Consider the following 22,594-nt stretch of genomic DNA (forward strand, 5'->3'; position numbering starts at 1 on the left):
TAATAAATAAATTTATACTTTATTACCTACAACTTATATCTAATTTTCTAATAAAACCAGAAATGAATATATCACAGCCATTTTCTTAGCACACACAATCATATTTATATAAAAGTATACTAAGTGAATTTGATAAATATATTTACAGTAACATGAATGAATATTAAAACTAAATATATTACTATTAGTTTTAATTTAGTCTCCTGGGATAATAATCCATTTAAAAATGTTTTCAGATATGTTTAACTTTAATGTGCATTTGCAAGCGAGTAACTTTATTTTTATCCCAAAAAACTGATCTTATTTAATGTTTAATATGAAACACTTCATGCAAACATTTAGTTTAAACATATTATTATCGTATAAAAATAACCGTATCAAAGAAAATTTGTTCCCAAAAATAAAAAAAAATGTATTTTTACAGGGACCATGATGTTTTTCTCCTCATAAAACTGAGGTAATATGTCCATAATAATTCTTTATATACGATGCATACTGAATTGAATACATATGTATACATATGAGTTTTTATAATGAAAAAATTAATTATAAAAAGGTGTAGTTTTTTTCAGTACTTATTTCACTATATACAACATTTAGTTCCTTCAAGTGTTTTATAAATATAATTTTTATTGTGATGTTATTCTGAGTAGTATCTAGATTATATTATAATTTGCTACTCAGAACTCTTAAGTCTAATCTGCATAATTTGTGTTGATATGATTCACAAATGTTTTTAATAATATATACATATATAATAAATAAACCAAGTCAGGCATTAGCTTTAAGATTCTTAAATTACAGACTTACATTAATACTTACATTTTAAACGAGCAGAATAAATCTTTAAGTAAATTTTAATACATTGGTCTTTTAACGAATGTTATATTTAATGCACCTGAACCAGAACAGTTTTCTAGTGTAATAAAATAAGATCCTCAAGATAAGTTCAAATTTTATAACGGTTTTATCTATGATATAAAACTGTTAAAATTTAATTCTGTACAGATAATTCGAATTTACAGTACGCATCGTATATACAGAGCACTCTTATCAAATAAATTTATGACTCATTCACCGATAGTCAAAGGGACGCAGTAGCTGTAAAGTTCTGTCTCCTTCTCAAGACTCTGGACTTGTAGAGGTCGGATTTGTGACATACTACGACAGTACCACCCTGTTTCGTTTCCGGTGGTGTTTTGGTGTTCACGTTGCCTATAAGGGTGCCTAGCATCTTGGATACGGAGAATTTTCTCGTTTTTTGAGGTGCTTGACGACATTCGCTAAGTACGGCGTCGAAAGCTTTGTAGATGTCCTGTGAGTTTTCTGCCACGGACACTTCGTGGAAACTGCAGTTGTTTTTAATACCAACGGTACGGCCTTCTGTTTCTTCGACCTGTAACAAAGAGACATATCGTTAAATCAAGGTAACTATAAAATATAAATTGGATTTTTTATAATAGGTATTTTTTAATATCATTAGTCTTTCAAGAATTTAATCAAATCATGGTTGATATATTTTTTGATAGAATATTTTTAAATTATACTTAATAAAAGTATAAAATGCAATGTCGTCTCATAATACATGTAAATACATATTTTAATTTAAAGGTTTTTTATGTGTTTTTTTATTAAGGAACCTTATATTATTTTCTGTTTTATTTTTCTTATATTATTTTTCTGTTCTACTATAATAATTGTCAAGTAATATTGGTAAATCTTTACAATAAATTTATTCAAATTGCATTTTTGTTGGCTTATGAATTTAAGACCTAAATTTAAAAGTGGCTGTTTCAAAATATATGGAATCATTCTTTATTTTTGACTAAACTTTTTGCAAGAGTAAAAATGGGTATACAACTTTAAGATAAAGACTTTTGTTGTAAATAAACATGATAATAAAGAATAAACGACTGCTGCGAGTTATTTTCTTGTGAATTTTGTGTTCAGTAGTAAAATAATTATTGTCTGGTAATTTTCATTAGATCCAAAAAAGTCTTATGTTGGATTAACAGATGTACATAGGGGAAGAATTATTGCTCTCATTGAACAAGGAATGACCCAAAGAGACGTAGCAGAGATAACAGGCGTTACCCAGGGTGTTGTATCGAAAACATATGCAAGGAACTTAGAACTAGGCCCAGACAAAGTCGTCAAAGAATCACAACTGAACAAGACCGCTTTGTGTGCCAAATTGCTAAAAGAAATGCCAATGTTTCTCATCCAGCTACAAAGACAATTTCTGGCAGCTACAGGTGTGAACGTTTCAGTTACGGGTCCCACAGTTATCGGCAAAATAAAATTGACCGGCTAAATTGGTACCTTCAACATCAAAACTGGACAATTGAGAATTGACAAAAGTTCGGATGCGACCAGAATTGGCCTAAGATCAGATGACCATCGAATTCGGGTTCTCAGAGCTGCAGGAAAACGAGCGAGACTCCAGGCTGCCAAATCTGTACCATAGGAGGAACTATAATATTCTGGAGAGGTATTATGCTGGAAACTCCATTATTACCACTTCAACAAACTTTAACCGGTCGGAGGTATGTTGATTTAGTGCTAGAACCAATGGTTCGGTTTTGGAGAGCTGCAATTTGGATAATTTTACCTTCATGCACCTCCTCATACCAGCAGAGTGGCTAGAGAATGTCTTGAAACGGAAGGTATCATAGTTTCAGATAGGCCTGCATGTTCACCAGATCTAAACCCTATCGAACACTTGTAGAACCAGCTCAAAAAAAGGGTTAGAGCTCATCGAAATAATCCAAGAAATATCGCACAGCTTATTGATGCAGCATTAGCAGAATGGCAAAACATACCCTAAGACAACGTTGATAATTTATTAAGAAGCATGCCAGCGCGGATAGAAGCTTGCATAAGGGATAGAGATATCTACACGGATTATTATAATTATCAATTTTCCTTTTGTTTTTGCTTTTTGACAATTAAAAAAAATTACGTTTCAAAAACCAAAAAAATACCATTGTGTTTATTTTGTGCACTGATTATTTTTTTATTGCTATCCATATAGCTATCCAGTATTTTTCATTAAAAGACTTTGGTAAGGACTAAGTTTCATTAAACTATTAAACCAAACCAAATCAAAATGAGTTAACAAATAAATGTATCATATTACCAAACTGCTTAAGTAACTGCCTGCCTCATAAAAAATTATTCGGATTTAAATTGATAATACTTGTCGCGAATATGAAATTCCATTCCGTGATATATAAAGTGGTTCGTATTTAATGACACATAATGCAACACAATATCATTTTATTTTAAACTTGCTCAGCTAATAACCAGACGTAATGTGCAAATTAAAGAAAATGTTTAGGTAATAAAGTCATTACACAGGAATCCGATTGTAACAGAAGTGAATATGGGCCTAGCAGGATTCCAAGGCTCGAGACTCCATAACATAACATGAATTAGTTGCGGTAAATAAATTTGTTGGCAGACACTACGGGCGTTATTGCAAAAATAGCGGGTATTTCGAAAACACCTCGACAAAATTGCAAAAATAAATGAAATCCATTTGGCTCTCCAGAGCGTGCAGAGTTCTTTTTCGTTTTTCTAACGCTTGGGTGATATTATAAATCCGATGGTCGTAACACGATTAGAGTCCACCTTTTATTACAACCGAAATTTACGGACGATCAGGTGCCAACGTTTTCTCACACACTTTCTAGCAGTTATTTTTATCCCCATTACATATCTCTAGCGTTCCGCTTTTCTCGTTCGTTCCCGACAAAAATGTTTTTCCTAGGAGGATCATAAAGCGTATTGAGAAAATAAACAAGTAGCGGGCTCAATGTTAACACAACAGCGTTAAGTTAGCCTAGGCGAAAGAAATTGATTGACTTCTAAGATCATTTCTGTATATTAACAAATCCTTCAAAGCAAGTTCATGTTTTCATCGACTTTGTTTTCAATAACCTGCAACTTTGCTATTTACTTTTAAGTATTTCAGTTTTTGCGTGTGTAAATATTATTATTTTATTTCTATTTTGAATAAAAATCGGCATTCTTAAAGAAATCCACTATTTCGACAAGTGTCTGTTATGACAATAATAAATGAAACTAATTTTTTTCAATCACTTATAGAAAAATACACAATTTATCCACGATAGCCTGCCCCATTATTTATCTAGTGTGATAGAAATGTGTTTCGTTATATTGTTATTAAATTGTGTAATTTTATATCGGAACAAAAAATTCAAATATTATGTACTATGTACTTTCTAGGCTTTGTGTAATATGTTGTTGAAATGCGTAGCGGAAATCAATTACTTCGGCAGTTTGATTTTGGTTTGGTTTGGAAAAAGGCCTTGGAAAAATTTTGGAAAAAACTCTGAAATTCAGCACAGAATTAGCAGAGACTCAAGAGCATTCTGGAAATTAAAAGATACGATTTAAAATAATAATCCCCACCATGTTATATGGAAGCAAAACCTCTTGTAAAAAGTTTTGTTTTGTTCTTACACCATGTTTCCAAGAAAATAATTTTTTTTCAGGTTTCAATTTTTAAGACACTAGAATAATTGTCAAATCCACTGTGATTTCGATAATTTAAGAAATTCCAAAGAAAAATTCATATTGCTAGATTTTGATGGATTATATTTCTATTTTGCAAGACCTCTTGTAAAGTAACATACTGGAAAACCGAAATATTTAACTTCTTTTATTTCGTAAACGATATTCAAACATTTCCAATTTGCAAACTTTTTGCTGTCGGTTTTCTGGGTTTAACAACCCTAGTGTATACGAGGATAAATTCAATTTTTCTCTTTTTTTTCTTCTTTAATGGGAGGAAAAAGTAAAAAATGATGTGGATACACTAATTCTTAAATCTGTAAAAATTGTTAAAGTTTAGTCTGTTTCATCTTGAGTACATTGCCCTTTATATTCCAAATTTTTTACTTAAAAATGCTTTATTATGAACCTTTAAATCACATAAAGGTATGGAAGTATGCTTATATTGGTATGTACTTCATTATGTTCAAGGCAAGATATTCAGTTTTATTTTAATGGTGTTAAAATAGATTTTGTTTATTTTCAATAATGATAGAATTTGATACAGTAATAATTATAAAATTATATATAAATTTTAGCCATATTTAAAACAGTTATATTAATAGTAAAGTAATTCCGATTTTTTCCACGATTATAATATTTTAATTCAGTAAAAAGGGATTTAATGCTACTAAGTAATAATTAGTATTAATAATTACCGGAAATAAATCCGGAGATGTATTATTCAAGTCAATTTTTAACTAAATGCTTAGAGTCGGTTACTATCTGATTTCTAAAACTATGTAATTAAGTATTAAATTTTATTATTTTCGCTCTGGATTATACTTAAAATAAATATTAACGCTCTAAACCCGCCTTAAAAGATTTGCAGACACTTTTTAATTTAATAACTGCAGAGGGTTGAATAACCGGTGGATCGGCGAATTTAATCCAGAAAACAAAGGCGTTTTGCATAAAATCAAATTTCTGACACAAGGAATCATTTCTGTGAGATGCGAATTTCCTCTATACGTGCTTTCCACGTCGGTGAACGGATATTATTTGAGCGTAATGACATCCTGTGACGTATTTGGCAATGGTAGAATATAATGTCTCAAATTTTAGTAATCCTTTTTGTGTTTAAGATTTAGTTTTCAGTTTATATATGCATTGGGTCGCCAAAATAATGCGGGATAAATCTAAAATTAATAATATACGTGTTAAAGTAGATCCAAATTACACTGAAAATTCTATCAATAGATTAATATTTTATCTATTTAACTTCATAACATAATATTCTCATAACATAATATGAGAACTATATAATATTATATAAATAATATTCAACATTATATAATACAACAAATACTCTATTTATTGTTTAATAATAACTTGCCCTACCAATAAAACACATTCTTTCAAAGAAGTCTACCTCCTCTGGAAAAAATAAGAAGAAATATGTTTTTTACACCCAGTGACATTTGACATAAAATAGATTTGGACTCTTACACGGTATCTATCTTCAATTCAAGGTATAGACGTTCGTTTTAATAATTAAGTGACTAAAAATTATACAATTAAAGAAATTATAATCATAACCTAACGGATTATGAAAACTGGTACCTTTTTACATCTCAAATGTAACACACAATTTTAGCTTTAATACCTTCTTGTTTTCATTTTTAACAAAGTAACATTATCAGTTGATTAACAAATAGTTTAAAATTAAGACTTTTTAAATTATTGCTCTAAGGCAGGGGGTGTGGTCTCCGCTTAACCACCAGGATTTAGAGGCGACAACATCACCAAAAACCTAAATCCTACGATGGAGGGACCAGGCCAAAGGGATGCGTGACTAGATAGAAGACTAACATCTACTAGTTTCAACCTTGGGGCACCATTATATTCTCGTCTCTTTTACTTCTACAGGCGGAGCTCTGTAGAAGTGGATTAACCATTGCGGTGTATAACTTGCTCTACCAGACCTCCAATGTAAGAACATCGTGTTGGCAAGTCATCAACCCGAGGGAGGAGGGCCATGGTTAGGCCCTTACAAAAGGAACTGACGTCAAATCTAAGGAGGCAATAGAGAAAGAGAGATATGGCCTCTATCTATAGATCCGGGACAATACCTGTATCAGGTATCAGGTGTAAGGAGAAACCAAGTTAAAGAGTGAAATAAAATTGGTGGAGAAAATAGAGACTGCTCCTCCAGCCTCCACCTCAAGGGTACCTCAGCCGGAGACAAGCTCCTCGACTGTGAAAGGCACGGACGGCTAAACCCCAACCGTCGAAGGGTGTGAGGATATACACTCTAGGGAGGAGATAGATGTCCATTCCTCGTAGGATGAACAGCTGTCATTACAGGAGGATGAGAAATACCCTGTCCTTCTACAACAGGAAGATCCCCATGCATGATGAGTTATAGACTGTATCATGAGTTATAACTCAAGAAAGGGAGACTCAATAGATCTTTAAGGTCGCGGTGATTAACCCACCTCCACTCATTCTTCGTTCTATATTCTAGCTGCCTTCTATAGAAAAATAACCAGATTTTCCTCTAATAATTTTTTAAACCCATCACAGAAGTATATACAGGGTGAGTTTCGTACGATGTTCTCTATGGGTATTTCGGAAACTACTGGAGATAGAGAGTCGGTTAAATGGGGAAAGAATTACAGTTTTGTGGGGTCATAAATATGCGCCTTTTAGATTTTTGAAAAAGTTCATGGCTTACTAGATATTTCCAAACAAAACAAATTTTGGCTATTTTAAGAATGTTAGAAAAATTAAATCACGCATCAACAGAGTGGTTCCAACTTGAATTTCATTATGACCCCCCCCCTTTTTCACATAATGAAAGAAATATTAATAATTATTTATATCATAAATATGCAGATTCAGGGATATGAAGAGATGGACCAATTGCAAGGGCCTACTCGATCACCTATCCATTTTAGATTTTTTTACACGGTATGGTTAATAACAAGGTTTACAAAAGAACTTATGAATTAAGAGAGGCACTCGAAGAGGCGGTACGGGAAAAGTTTAATTATTAAGTCGACCGGTCGCGTCGTTCTGTGAGAATAGCTTGTAATTCAGTTTTAAAAAGATGCATTTATGTACTCAAAACAATGGCAGATTTTTTGAACATTTTCTAAAATAACTGATAAAAGTCTGATATATGTAGTAATATTATTTTTTTAAGTTTTAGTTTGTATAATGTAAATTGTAAAGAACCGTTTAATAATATATTCTGTCTTTTTATAAATCATAACAAAATAAGACCACCATGCCAACTAAGTGAAATTAGTCAAAAAAGATAAGAATTGGCTATAGCTTATATAGCTAAAAAGCTTAAAAAAATCGCGCTCTTTATGAAGTCATGGCCAACTATGGTTTCCATTCCATTTAAAAAAAACATAGTATGTTTGTGTCATATGTCGAAAATTACAGGCTTTAAAGAAAATCGGAGAACACAAACTCATTAGTGATGCGTTTATCTACAACTATTATCCGAAAATTTTGTTTCTAAATTGATTATAATGGAATTAGGGACAATTTTTAAAATAGCCGAAATTTTTTTTTTTCAAAATATCTAGTAAGCCATGAACTTTTTCAAAAATCTGAAAGGCGCATATTTATGACCCCACAAAACTCCAATTCTTTCTCGATTTAACCAACTCTCTATCTAGAATACTTTCCGAGATACCCATAGAGAACGTCGTAGATATCACCCTGTAGATATCATATTTGTTTATTGTAATTAATTAAAAAATTCTTTATTATATTAACCTAAATCACTTAAATGCAATAAAGTAAAATTAAAATTGATTCAATTTCTTTTCAAAAGGATAAGTAATAACCTCCGCAAAAAAAATTATTTCTTTTTCTTTAAAAAGCGACTATAAAACTGGATATTAACCAGGCGCGCATTTACAGCTTCCTAATTACAGATATTTATTTATTATTCGATCGGGAGGTTAACTAAACTCCTCAAGGCTTCCGAAAAAAAATATTTTTAGGCCCGGCATTCGCTCGGTTTTTTTCAATGAATCAAGAAGGAGACGGAATGGGAAAAGAAGCAGCATTGGTCGTGGCACCTTTATTTATTATTTTGTTGGTAAAAAAAACAATTCGACATTTGATTCATGCACGGTTAACGAGACTGTTAATGTTCAATGTCATCGGTTGGACTTATTTTTTCATGGCCAATATTTAGCCAGAAAATGTCGATGGAACGATAAAAGTAAAAAACCAGTTATTCCCGGATTTTATTGTTTGATTTTTATCGAACAAAGAGGAGAGTGATTATTTTAGTCTCGTTAATTTTATTCTGAATTTATTTCGATATAATCCATCTTCTCTGCTTATTTTTAGATTGGCTAGTTTTTGTTATATTTTGAGTTTTTATTTAGGTTTCGTATTTAATGTGCAATCTAAACCTGCTTTTGATAAGATTTTGATCTTTTTTTAGAATTAAATTTCTTTTAATCTTAACCAATAATTTTAAGTTTTTATATTTGTATTTCTTTCAATAGTGCCAGAAGAATAAAATATTATTTTTACCATAATAAAAACATTGAAAATAAAACTATTTTTGTAAAGTTTATTAAGAAATAAATTTCTTGTAATGACAGATCTATATAGTGTGTATCATCAGTTTTTCACAAACACAAAGGTGTTCACGACTCGAATCAGAACGACACTATTTGAGAGGTGTACTAAGCAATTCTCAATTAAAAAGAAAACTAGGACTCAAAGTCTCGGTCTCAACATTTTCACTCATACGAGCATCATCAGACAAATACAATAAAAGTAAATCCACACACACGTTCACATTTTACATATTAAATATATAAACACTGTTTAATTTAATATAAACGTTGAGACCGAGACTTTTTTTACTTCTTTTTAATTTAAACCAGTTCTCTTTGAGAAGAATGGACGCCTTCTTTAAATATTCTCAAGATCCTTTATCATTGCCTTTATTGAGATGGCAAATCATGATCACTCTATATCACATAGTACTAAAAGAATATAATATGAGATATATATTTATAAACTCTGGCCAATATATACAAATAAGCCAAAGCAAGAGTAATGATAGAAGAAATAGCAACACTAGAAGAAATCTTCCGTCTACTGGACTGAACCAACAAAGGTCCTGAAGAACTACAAGCACAAATTAACGAACTAAATGCAGCCAGCAATAAAGTGGGTCTCAAAATGAATTTAGCAAACACTAAAGTAATGTATAACGAACTAGTAGATAGAAAAGATAATCTAATAAATAACACAACACTAGAAAAAGTACATGAACCATTGAAAATATTTGGTACAACTAGTACACAGCTCGTGATCTCTACTACCAGAAATCAACAGAAGAATTAAACTAATACGGAGTACTTATGAGAGAAACTCAGTCATATTCAAATCTAGAATGCCACTTACTAAAGAAGAAAACATCCGACCAATGTGTACTACCAGTCACAAGGGCGTAGATAAGGGGGGGGGGGGTACTGGGGGACAGTACCCCCCCCCCTGACGCTTGACGAGATACGAGAATTGAAATAGTCATTGACTATGAAAGGATTTTTTTTAATTAATATCCGACATATAAGAACACTTTGTATGCTTTTAATTATGTTGATTTATCGTTTATAATATGTTCGACCTAATTAAAAGCACACAAAGTGTTCTTATTGGCCAGGACAGATTAGTGGGGTTAACTCTAATCAATATCCATAAAGATATTGAAATAAATGTCGATGCTGTTATTGATAGGTTTTCCAAACAGCGTACTAGAAAACTTGATTTTGTTTTGTAGTTTTATTTATAGTTTTTATAGTTTTTTTTGATAGTTTAGATTTTTTTATTTATAGTTTATAGAAAATTAACTAATAAACGTCGTTGTTTCATTTTTGTGTATGTTATTTACAAATCTATATTTTAATTTTTGTGTTATGTTTTTATATCTTTTTATAGACAAAAATATCGCCGTCGTTTTAATTCGACAAAAAAATTCCGACGGTGATTTTTTTTGCGACTTAATCATAGTACCACCCCCATAGCATACACCTATCTACGCCCCTGACCAGTCATGACCTATGAGTGCGAAACCTTGACACTTAAAACGGACATTATAAGGAAATTACAGGTCGCACAACACTCAATGGAACGAAATATGCTGGGAGTAATAAAGAAATACCGTAAAAGAATAGAGTGGATACGACAAACGACCCAGGTAATAGATGTCATTAACAAAATCAAATCCCTCAAGTGGGCAGGAAATCAACGAAGGACGAACTACAGATGGACCACAGAAATTACTGCATGGCACCCACGAGGAATTAAGAGACCTAGAAGAAGAACAAACCTGAGATCGGACCATAATAATTGCCAGGGATAACTTATGCTATGTGCCCACATAGCTAACAATGGGCCCAATTACAAAGAGAATAGCTAAATATATGAGGGAGGCTACACCATAATTGGAAATGGTTGAATAAATGATGATTATGATGACATATTTATAATTATAGACATAACTTTACTTTACTTTTTCGTATCCGGATTATATTATAGTTTATTAACCCAGTAATGGGCTACGTCCAATGCTTCCCGTTTAGCCAGCCATAGGTTATCGAGGGTACATCTGTGGGGGCACGCAGGACATTGAAGAAGATGTTCCATGTCCTGAAAGGCGCCGCAGTCGCATTTGTCTTCATTTCTGTCCAGCAAAGGAGTAGGTTTGGCTCCCCAGTTACTATTGGTCAGCTTCCTTATAAGGGAATTTCGTGCTTCTACTTTTTTGCGTGTTTTTTCGCAGTGATATTTGTAAGTCAATGTTCTGTCCAGCACGACGCCAAGATAGGTAGGCTTATCTCTGTGTTCTAGTAGTGTCCCGTCCCATGTAACATTAAGTCTGCGGGTCGCCTGTCTCGAATTAAGGTGGAATGCACTCACTTTCGTTTTGGTGGGGTTGGGTTTTAAAGAATTCTTTTTGTAATAGGTTGACATTGTTTTTAGGGAGCTTTCTAGTTTCTTCTCGATATCTTCGAACCGTTTGCCTTCAACTGTTATTGCTAGGTCATCTGCATATGCAAAGGTTCTAGTATTATCTGGAATACGTTGGTCATTTGTATATATGTTGAAAAGAATTGGTGCCAGCATTATAGACATAAAAAAAATATATTGATTAACTATCACATTATGTTTATGAATGATTTTTTTATCTATATTATATCTCATTTTTTATATACTTTCAGATATTATCATGCTAAAGCAATAAATAATATTATCTAAATTATTAGGAAAAAATCGTAAAAATATCAAATTAGCTCAGCACGAGACATGCAACCGAATCAGGGCAAAAATAATAAATGATAACGGCGAACGTATCAAAAAACCACTTCATACGAGTAAAAAATCGATCAATTTCACGACTTCCCCGGCAGCCAGATCACACGAACCCAGCGTGATATTTACGAGCGTCGTGCAATTTGCACGTTGTTAATCTGAATATTTACTTGAGATAAGTTTCCACGTTAATGAAAATACACGAGTGATACAAAAATAAATACATTTATGGATGTCGGTGCCTTTTTTAACGCTGAAAGTTGTAAAGTGCGAATCGATCTTAAACACGATCTTTCAACAGATGTCGAGGAATTATGTGAAAATTACTTTAATCTGAATATTTGTATACAACCGACTTGTATACATATCTTTAGCGTTAAGATCGTTTTTACGGTTCGCAATTCTACTTGCATGCAAGAAAAGCTTAATCCGCAAGCAGATATCTGCTATTCCCGAAAGCCCACCTCACAACTATCCACTTAGAAATGCGGAGCACAATCTTTAACTGCCAACCCCGAGCTCAGAACTAGTTAAAGGCTCAATACTGTACAATGCCAAAAAATGTACAATCATCTGCCTTTGGATATCAAGTCGCTTTCATTCTTTCCCGCATTTCGCAAAGCTCTGAAATCATACTTACTGGAGAAAGTCCTATATGCGATAAACGACTTTTTTGTTGATGTTTAATCTTGAACAATTTTGAATTTTAAAATTTTGATCATCTCTGGTTAAAAGTCTCTAGTATTTAATATTTTATAACTTTTTAATGATAATATCCATTTACAATTTTCATATTGTAAAATTTTATCGATATGTCTTTTTTGTGTTCTGCATTGTCCATTTGTGTTCTATTTGTAATTTTAATGACGTAATTTTTTTTGAATTGTATGATTTGTATTGTGTGATATTTTTTTATTATTTGTATATGTTTTTTTGCTTTTGTTTGTTTTTTAAATGCTTTATCGATGAAGCTATTTTGGCTTTTTGTACAATAAAAGCCTTATTTTATTTATTTAAAGCTGCAGCAACTTTTCATATTATTACAGCAACAATACACACAAACAGAAAAAAACAAAATTAATTAGAACGATCTTTAAAGAATGCTATTCAAAAGTTATATTACCATAGAAACGTCTTCTATGACAAAATTCAACAATATTTTTCATGTTTTTTTTATATTTTCTCTAAAACGGTAAAAAAATTTGGAAAAGTATAAACGGGAATAACCATTTTAGAACAAGCAAAATTTGCCTCTAAATGTCAATAATAAAAAAGTTTTTCCTCGTGTAAAGACATTCCGGGGACATACTGTATAATACACAGAACTTATACAAACGGAAAATGGGTTAGCACTTTAAGCAATGTTCGTACCTTTGTAGCAGATTTATTTTTGGATCTTGGTGAAGGACGGTGGAGAAGTATATAGACAAACAACCAACTGACCTTTAATTTTTCTAGGCAAATTTTTGTTCAAAAATAATTATTTAATTGCGATTCTATCGTCTATTTTGTAAATTATCGCAAATCATTTACGTCAATTCAGTTGCCAAACAATAACTGCACGTCAAGACTGGTGAAATTTTGGTATTTACCGAATGAAATCCAAACATATTATGCTCCATCATTTGTTCACAAGTGCTGTTATTCCAAATTATAAAAGAAGAAATGTACATATCTATTCTCACTATTTAAAATATTTAAATCATCTACTGAGACCTATTATTTATTTGTAAGTGGTTATTTACTAAAACACACGATGTTTAACTAAGTGCCTTTTGGCATATCATCAATGCTAACAAGTATTTAAGACATATTTAAGAGAAATAGTTTTAAAACTTTACGTTCTGTAACTATAACCATATTATTAACCAAGATTTTTTACCAATGCACGAATTTATGAAGTTGGGTTGCTATGAAGGTAATGTATGTTTATTTTTGTCTGGATATTCTCATATTTCAGAAACGATTAGCTCTTCTGATAACCTCTGTTTAATAAATTGGTATAGTATATGCGTAACAATATATTATCTTATCTGTGGGAATATTAAAAAAAATGACATACCCAAAGTATTGTCTTCTGAAAACAAAGAGTGTTTTCATATACCTTTGTATTTATTTGAAATTTATTTTTAGGTAGCTGAAATTAGTGATGAGTGAAACTGGTCTTGGCCTAGCGGAAAAAGCAGGATCATGACCAAGACTAAGGATCAGACCTTTGATCTACAAGACCAAGACCAAGACCGTGCATTGCAAGATTTCTGCAAGACCAAGACAAAGGTTGCGAGACTATTGCGGTCGTGCATTTTTTTTTCTTTTTTATTATACATGGTATCTTCCAGAAATAAGTGCAATGTTTTTTAACTAAAAACTAAAAAAAATCCAAATTTTTTTTTCAAAATATTCCGAATTTTCAATTTTTTCGAGGAAAAATCCTCATAGGCGTGTTTCTGGGGTTGAACTATACTACCAGTTAAAATACTTGCACTTATTTCTGGGACACCTTGTATAAGAAATGACTTAGTTTTTCAAAATTATTATTTTAATTTATTATAAAGTGATTTTCTGACTACTGCATAAAATTTTAAAGAAAAAGATGCTGATTTAATATAATATATTGAAAAATAATATAATTTCCTTCAGACAAATATTGTAATAAGTTTTTCTTTAAAGTTTTTTTTGCATTAAATTACCAAAAATACTTTTTTGTTCAAGATTACCTATGTAGAAAGTACGCCTAGTAAAAATTTATTAAAAAAATGTAAGACTTGCAAAAGTATTGAGCATGACCAAGACCAAGACTGGATTCTGCAAGACCAAGACCATAACCATGGGAGTCTTGGTCTTGGTTTTGTATTTGCTCATCACTAGCTGAAACCTAAAAATTTAGTTCGCATCTTCTAGGTCTATTAAATGAGTTTTGAAAATGATTAACCACATTAACTTAAACTTAAGAAATATAAAAGGCGATTATTGGTTTATTTTGAATGACAATAAAAATAAGATATTTTTTTAAGCTAAATAAATACGTAAGCTTACTTTTCGGAGGTGTTCGAGATCAGCCTTGTTTCCTAGCAATACCGTCGGTAACTGTGAACGTAACTGCAGAACTTTTTGAAGCATCTCCGTGGCTTGATTGAACGATGCTCTACACGTGATGTCGTATACTACTATCGCTGCATCCGCCCAGTAAATTGCTTCTTCTGGAAAAGCTTCTAGATCACAACTACATACGTCCACAATCTCTACTTCTATGGGGCTGTTGTTAATTGTAAGCGTTTGTCTATACAGCAAATCTGAAAAAAATACACGATTTAAATTCATTGAATGTATTAATTTATAGTCTGGTCAAATAATTGTATTTTTTTGGGAAAATTTTGGGGTAGTTCTGATTTATTTTGTTCTTTAAGTTTTTTGGGGGCGCCGGGCGCTGAAACCGAATCTGATGTTTGCTAACCAAATTTCGTGACGGAACCAAAAAAAATGCAAAAATAAACGTAAAAAAATTGCAATTTTTGCTTTTTTTGCTTATAGCTCCAAAAATGTAATATTTTCAGAAATAATACCTCTTTAATATGGTTTGGTTTGGTTTAAAAAAAATATGATTTTTTCCTAGGCATCGACCACCACCAGGATCATTAGCTATGTGCAACTCGCTATTGATAACAATGTAATCACAGAGATCTATCTTAATACCCTCAAGGGATCACTCTTATAAGAGCAATTCAAAATTTAAAAATCTACACTGACATAAACATTTCAATTTGAGTGACAGAAGATTAAAAACAAAAGAAAAAAGTAGATAAACGAAAACAAATAACGAGAAAAATAGGTAATTATGTACACCACACTATCACAGTTGAATTACAGTATCAGAGGCGAGTACCACAGTTGGTGGTATATATTAATATCTTTCATAAAGTTCAAAATATTTTTAATTTTTTCTTCAATTAAATTTTAGCGAATTTCGCAACGTATATCGAATCTACTTCTTTCTACAGTATATTGAGGACATTCATATATAATGTGAGTTACTGTCAACAACTCTGTTACATCACAGACTATGCACATTGGAGGCATTTCTCCTTTAAGCAGATATGCATGAGTCACTGCAGTATGCCCAATACAGAGATGATGCACTCTGGAATCATCCGCTCATCCTAGTGCAAGACAGGATGTATAAGGATGGGGTTGACGGATCCTGTTTTATTGCGCGAAGCTTTGAAGGTTTACCTGCCCACTCATCCTGCTATTCCCTTTCTGTTCTTTTATGTAGTAGTACTTTGAAATAGTATTTACTAATATAAGGGAAATCAATGGTATCTCTTCTAGCAGCTTGCCGAGCAGTTTCCTCTGCCATTGTGTTGCCAAGTATATTAGTGTGGCTTAGGACCCATACAACCGTGAGTTTGTTTCCCTTTTCGCTGCACTCTCGAATAAGCGTTTGATTTTTTTGTTTTAGAGGATCATGGACAAAAATTTCATTAATTTTAGACACGATCTCTAAGTAGTCAGAAACAATTACCACTCTAGTTTGATTATATTCCTCGATGACATAGGATAAGGCTTCTGTGAAGAAAGCTGATGCTTCATAAATATCTCAAAGCCCATTGGAAAGCTGACCCGTTCATAATAATTGCACATCCAGCACCAGTTTGTGTTTTGGAGACATCAGTATAAATGAAATTTTTTTCATTGTACTGTTCTAATATTTTCTGGAACTTTCGTTGATATATTTCAGGCGATGTGTCTTGACCTTTTAGTTTATTCAGGTCTTACTTCAGTTTCAGGTATTAGCCATGGAGGATTTTCATAAGGGATTTCATTGATTATCATAGGCAGATGTTCTTTCATATGACGGGATAGCATTGTTTCTCTCATTATATGGCTAGGATTTGCCAGTGCCGACGTGATTAAAATTATTAATAAATATTAAATAAATAAAAAAAAACGCGGGCGCGCGATTAACTACATGTGCTTTATTGAAATCTATTATACTGTCTTTCAGATATAGTTTCCATTTTTTTTTTCAATGTTATTAAAGCAATCTAAATCAGAAGAAATCAATAATAAAATAACTATTTAATGAACACTCAGTGGGTGACTGTAATAGCATCATATATCGATATACTTAATAGTCGTATCAAAAATGCATGATTAGTAGGAATAATTTCTATGGAAAGTTTCTTTCGACATAAGTATGACGTAGTAAGAGCAGAAGTCTGGAAGACTTATTATTTTTATTTTTGTAACTTAGTAATGACGTAGCATTAATCGATTATCGACGAATATTTATTATTTAGAGAGAATTACTTCAATTTATTAAAATATGACGCAAATATAGAAAGGTCATCTAAACGTATCTACATATTCTTCTAAAATTAATAACACTTAAAAAAATTGTGTTCACATTACTAACGCCTATTAAATTAAAGGATTTGGGGAAAATGGGAACCAACTGAAAGCGGAACTGAAGAATCTGGAAGATCAAGGAAAAAAAATCAAACTTAATATTGTAAAAAACTAAAGACAAACCATCTTTTTGAGAATATGCGGGTATTCTAAGAGTACAAATAGTTTCTAATGAGTAAGAAACAAATTAACGTTGATACATTCGGTCGGAATGTGTAAAGATAGTTAATTTTTTATTGTCCTTATTTCTAGCTGGTATTCTGAGAACTGTTACAAGCCAGTCGTAAATCACACTTTAACGAACGAGATAATGTGAGTGACAGAAAACTTCGAGAATGTACAAAATGACCTGGCGCAACAAAAATTTTGTTTGGGGAATTTCTAACAAACATCTTCCAAGGTATTTTGACAAATGTGTCCTTTTCATCGGCACCGTTTGTTTACATTTTGAAACTTAAAACACACATTTTTAAATCAGTAAAATAACTGCATCTCAACCTAAGTTCAATCTCCGCTAAAAAAGTCTTTCTAGATTCAAAAATTATACTGTTTATGTTGAAAACACAATAAAATACATTTTTTAGACAAATTCTTGATTTCTTGATGTTTTACCTTTAAATTTTTATGCATTTTTACTCTATGTGAATTGGCATTGACGGGAAGGCCATGAAAATATAGCAGAATTGATATCGAATTTTATATTAGACTATTTGTCGAGTGGATATAATTTAAGAGACCATAAAATTACTGTAAACTGTGGTAAATCAAGGTTAGTTGAAAGTAAATGATGAATAAACTTACTGATAAAATACATAGACTTTGAAACTTTATATATCGTTGAATAATTTCGAATGACCTTAAAAATGGAATTGCAGCTTTATGAAAACTACAAATCCATGGAGGCCTCTTTCTATGAATTTTAAAATATTAATTAAAAATAGTAAATATCAGTTTCCCTTAATCTGGACAAAGGACCAGCAACATGGAAACATTGGTTCTCGATAGATCACTGATGTTAAGCGACATTAAACGACGTGAGTGAATAGACGGGTAACTGTGTGGAAACTCCATTAGGCTGTTATTCCATGGCAAGAGTCTAAAATCTATTGACACACAATGCTCATTCACACCGGTTAGAGGCCGGATGGGATCGGATATCTCGTGAGTAAGAATCGAGTTGGACACTCACCAAGTCGGTAGGCCTTTGACAATGATATTGTCAAGACTTCAATTTAGACGAACTTGGATTTATATCAAATTGGGAAAAATCATCCAATATATGTTGTTAAATAACATTAATAATTAAACAATTAAAATATAACAATTTCTGGTCGATAATCAAAGGCAGGTCACCGAAGTTCGATTTCCTCGCGGCCGTTGCCGGGTTAGTGTAATTATATTGTAAACTATTTTGAATTATATTTTATATGATTTTTCCCAATTTAATATAAATCCAAGTTTGTCTAAATTGAAGTCTTGAGAATATGGCCGAGGACCACGGTTCGAATTCCGCCAAAACAAAGTAGGCTCCGTGCAGATTCGCCTTAACAGCAAAAAGGAGACGTTAATTTAAAATACTCTTTCATTTTTTTTCCTAATCTCTTTAAGACATACATCCACAATACATCTTAAAATCTAGGCAGTGGAAATTTAAATCACATTTGTGTTTTCAGTGATTGGCAATAATAGTAATAAGAATAAGGCCTTTAAGATCTAATAACTTAATTCTCTATTAAATTTATACTCCTGCATATTTTTAAACAAATCGCTTTTTCATGTTTATCTTCTATTTATTTTACCAAATTACAGTTTCAACATAATATTCCGATGTTATTAGCTGTAAAAGTAACCTAGGATGTGTCAAGCGGTTTCAAGGATACTATATTGCATAAGCATAATTTCTTTTTGTAAACATTAATAGATTTCGAAATCAAAATTGCTCTTCAAGGACCCTTTATTTAACAAGACGGCCGTTTTATATCTGGTGTCTGAGCGTTAATAGACATTTTAAAGCGCCATGAAGATATTTATGATGCGGAACTGTTCGGCGATTTGTCGAGTAAATATGATTCAAGAAGTCATAAAATAACTCGGAATTCTAATACGCCAAGGTTAATATCTCCATAATTTGTCTCTATGTTTAATTAAATTCCTAATGTTAGTTTCACGTGCCGTGGCTCAGACACAAGTTATGAACGTAACCGAAATAGTTTCGAGAAATTCGATGTTCTGGAGAAAATTCATAAATTATTCCATAAAAACATGGGCTTCTTGATGATTCCTCGACTGGCATTACATCAGAATGAGAATGGAAATTGAATAGAGGCATATAAGTGTGAAAATGTTTGTTTTAGTTAGATTTCGATCATTTTCTTAAAGTGTTTTTCTCTATGAAATATCAAATGTTTTTGTTGTTAGCAAATTTACATATGAGTTCTCCTGAGAAATAGTAATCGTCGACTCTAATTTCAACGGAATTTTTAATAAAATTAATTATCAACTTTTGGTCTAATCTCTTATCACATCGGTGTTTAAAAAAAACAACTATTTTGTTTTGTAGATTTTTTGAAGAAATAAATCCGCCACAAAGATATAGACATTATTTATCAACTTTCTGTTGAATTGTGCCTGAACATTTTTTTAATTTTGATGAATCACCATAAAATGTCCCTAAAACTATCAGATACATTAAACCATTGTATTCTAAGAAAAAATATTTCCCTAATTTTATATAAAACTTATAACGCAAAACTTTGCATCACAGAACTATAAAATTACTTTAACAATCACAAAGAAAAATAATTTGTATATATAACAGGCCGATTAATAAAATAATAACCTCTTAAAATCTCTAGAATTTTTCTATTACGAACCGGAGTGGATTTTAAATATTTATCGAATCAATTTGTTGGAAGCGTTCAGGAAATATCCAGTTTTTCTAACTTGGCGCCCGATATCCAGCCGAGGTCCAGCTATTCGAATTAAATGTTTACCGTTTCGCAATTAAATAGAAAATATGTGGAAACACACGAGGAAGTCGCAACGCCACGAATTTATATCATTGTTTATCAAATTTTTACATAACAAATACGATATTTAATTTTCCAGGTTGTTGTTTATTTTGCACTTCAGTGCCGGGAAGTATTAAGCGAGTTCCTTCCAATTAAACAGAGTAAATATTGATATTATTACGCTTATTATATTTTCTTAGAAATTATTATGAACCATTTATTAATGCAGGTTTTGAAAAGAAGTATTTTTTAGAAATCCTTTACTGAAAGAGGATATAATTAAAAATACTGGAAGTATTTTTTTCTCTTTCAGTAAATTTATAGTGTGGATTATCGTGCATATCTCTTCAAACTTAATAATTCCAAATTAATAAATTATATTTTGGAATTTAACTACAGTTATACAGAGTGTCTCAATTCTAGAGAACAACAATATCTCGATGGGAGATTTTTTGCACATCATTGTTTCACAACGAGATCTATTGACTAAAAATGGTTTCAATATGGTGGCACTACCGAAAATACCGGAGATTGACAGCAACTTTCTTATTTTAAACCGGCACTCCCGTTTTTTATTATACCGGGTGCGTCTCAAAAGTGGTTCACCTTTATAACTTTTTTATTTTTTCAGATACAAAAACGAGATTTGGTATGTTAGTATACGACATAAATTAGAATTGATTGAGATATTGAACATTCTATATCTAACATTAACCGATTTTGGAAAAAAAATATGTAAATTTTTTGGACGAAAAAATCTGCCTGTAAAAAAAACGTGTATAGCCTAAACGTCAAATTTAGCGGATACCACAGTCACTTTGACATTAAGAGAAGACGTGTGGCTATCTATTTCAATAATTAATTTATTTCGAATATTATATAATATTGGCCGTAGAGGTTATGGAATTGAGCGATTAAAAAATTATCATAAATTATTTTTATCAAATAGAAACCCTTTTTATTTCGCTAGTGAAAAGATTTCTCAATTCGTTACTTTTTCGTAGTAGCCTATGACTTTAAACGTCAATCGATGTAAAACATTGAATAAGAAGACTAAGGAATTAGCATAATGCTATCCATGTATTCATGCATGGTGGGCGGAAAAAGCACTCTAGGGTGGGGATCCTTGACAGTTCTGTTTGACGATTCATTTGACACATTTGAATTTGATTTGAAATTTTGTGGATTTGTCAGTCTTTACGGAGCTTAATTTATGCTATTTATTATTTGTTCTACTACTGATAGTTGTATAAAGGTAGTAAATCTAGATGGAAATTGTGACAGAACTTAAATTAACAGTGACACTATCGCGATTTATCGAAAAAGACTCTAAAATGGTTGTGTAGCGTGCGGTAGATCTCGGCAAAAATTGAGTGAAATTTTTCGGTAGTAAGTGACTATATAATATACATACGTGTAGTAAACCGATCATTTATGAAATTCACTTAAATTAACTAAATTATATATTTTTCTTGCATTTTAGCTTTTATTTATTACTTGTCAAAGATTAGATGTCAAAGAATTTAGATACGTTAATTTGATTTACCTGCTTCAGTAGCGTATCGGATGTTTGTGTTAATAAATACTTATTATAACTTATCTATTTTTATTAGAATTATATATTTTTATAACAATTTTAATAACTACCAACATTTATTCACAACGTAAAATAAAACAACAAATTATTGAGTCTACCCCACGTCTACCCTACATCATAGTTTTACATTTTTTAAATAAAATTAGAACGACACTGATAAACCGGAATTTAAGTCGGCCATATTTGAGGCCCATCGCGGTGTACCTAAGATTTTTGATATGCTCCTTCCTTAGTCTTCTTATTCAAAGATGTAAAACAATATATTTGGCCATGTCATATCATGACACTTTGTTAAAAGATCAGTACATAATCGATCGTAATTTCCAAGTCAACTTGCGCGATTGTTTTTTGATCATAATATGGTCTATTATTAATATTAGGTATCAACTATTAAATATCATTAAGGAACGAAAGTACCAGATATATTTGTATAAAAACACTTTAAAAAGTTTTAAGCGGCAAATAGTAATAATATACGAAACTCAAATAATTAGTTTTAATAAATCATTTTAGCATCGGTATCATTAATATTAAAATCATCTAATACAGTATTAGCAGTTTCAACCATTGTTGCTCGCTCGATACAATTAAACCTTTGACAAGAATTTTAAATAACTTACAAATAGCTGTAATTATCAATGTCAAGAACTTCAGCGATAGGTCTTGGATAGGATTTATTCAAATTTTATTATGAAAT

General features: G+C 31.5%; 1 protein-coding gene across 1 annotated transcript in view; it reads right to left on the reverse strand.

Moving 5' to 3' along the window:
• The window catches only part of LOC115882635 (ras-related and estrogen-regulated growth inhibitor-like protein), a 52,264-nt gene continuing 29,670 nt past the window's right edge, over nucleotides 1–22,594 (reverse strand). The window contains exons 4-5 of the mRNA XM_030900826.1: nucleotides 14,917–15,173; nucleotides 1–1,396 (exon numbers count right to left, since the gene is read on the reverse strand). Of these exons, the coding sequence (XP_030756686.1) occupies nucleotides 1,085–1,396; nucleotides 14,917–15,173 (569 nt within the window). The 3' untranslated portion in view covers nucleotides 1–1,084. The remainder of the gene's footprint in view (nucleotides 1,397–14,916; nucleotides 15,174–22,594) is intronic.

The sequence above is a fragment of the Sitophilus oryzae genome, unplaced genomic scaffold (assembly GCF_002938485.1).
Source record: "Sitophilus oryzae breed Bouriz unplaced genomic scaffold, Soryzae_2.0 scaffold_1790_pilon_pilon, whole genome shotgun sequence".
NCBI lineage: Eukaryota > Metazoa > Arthropoda > Insecta > Coleoptera > Curculionidae > Sitophilus > Sitophilus oryzae.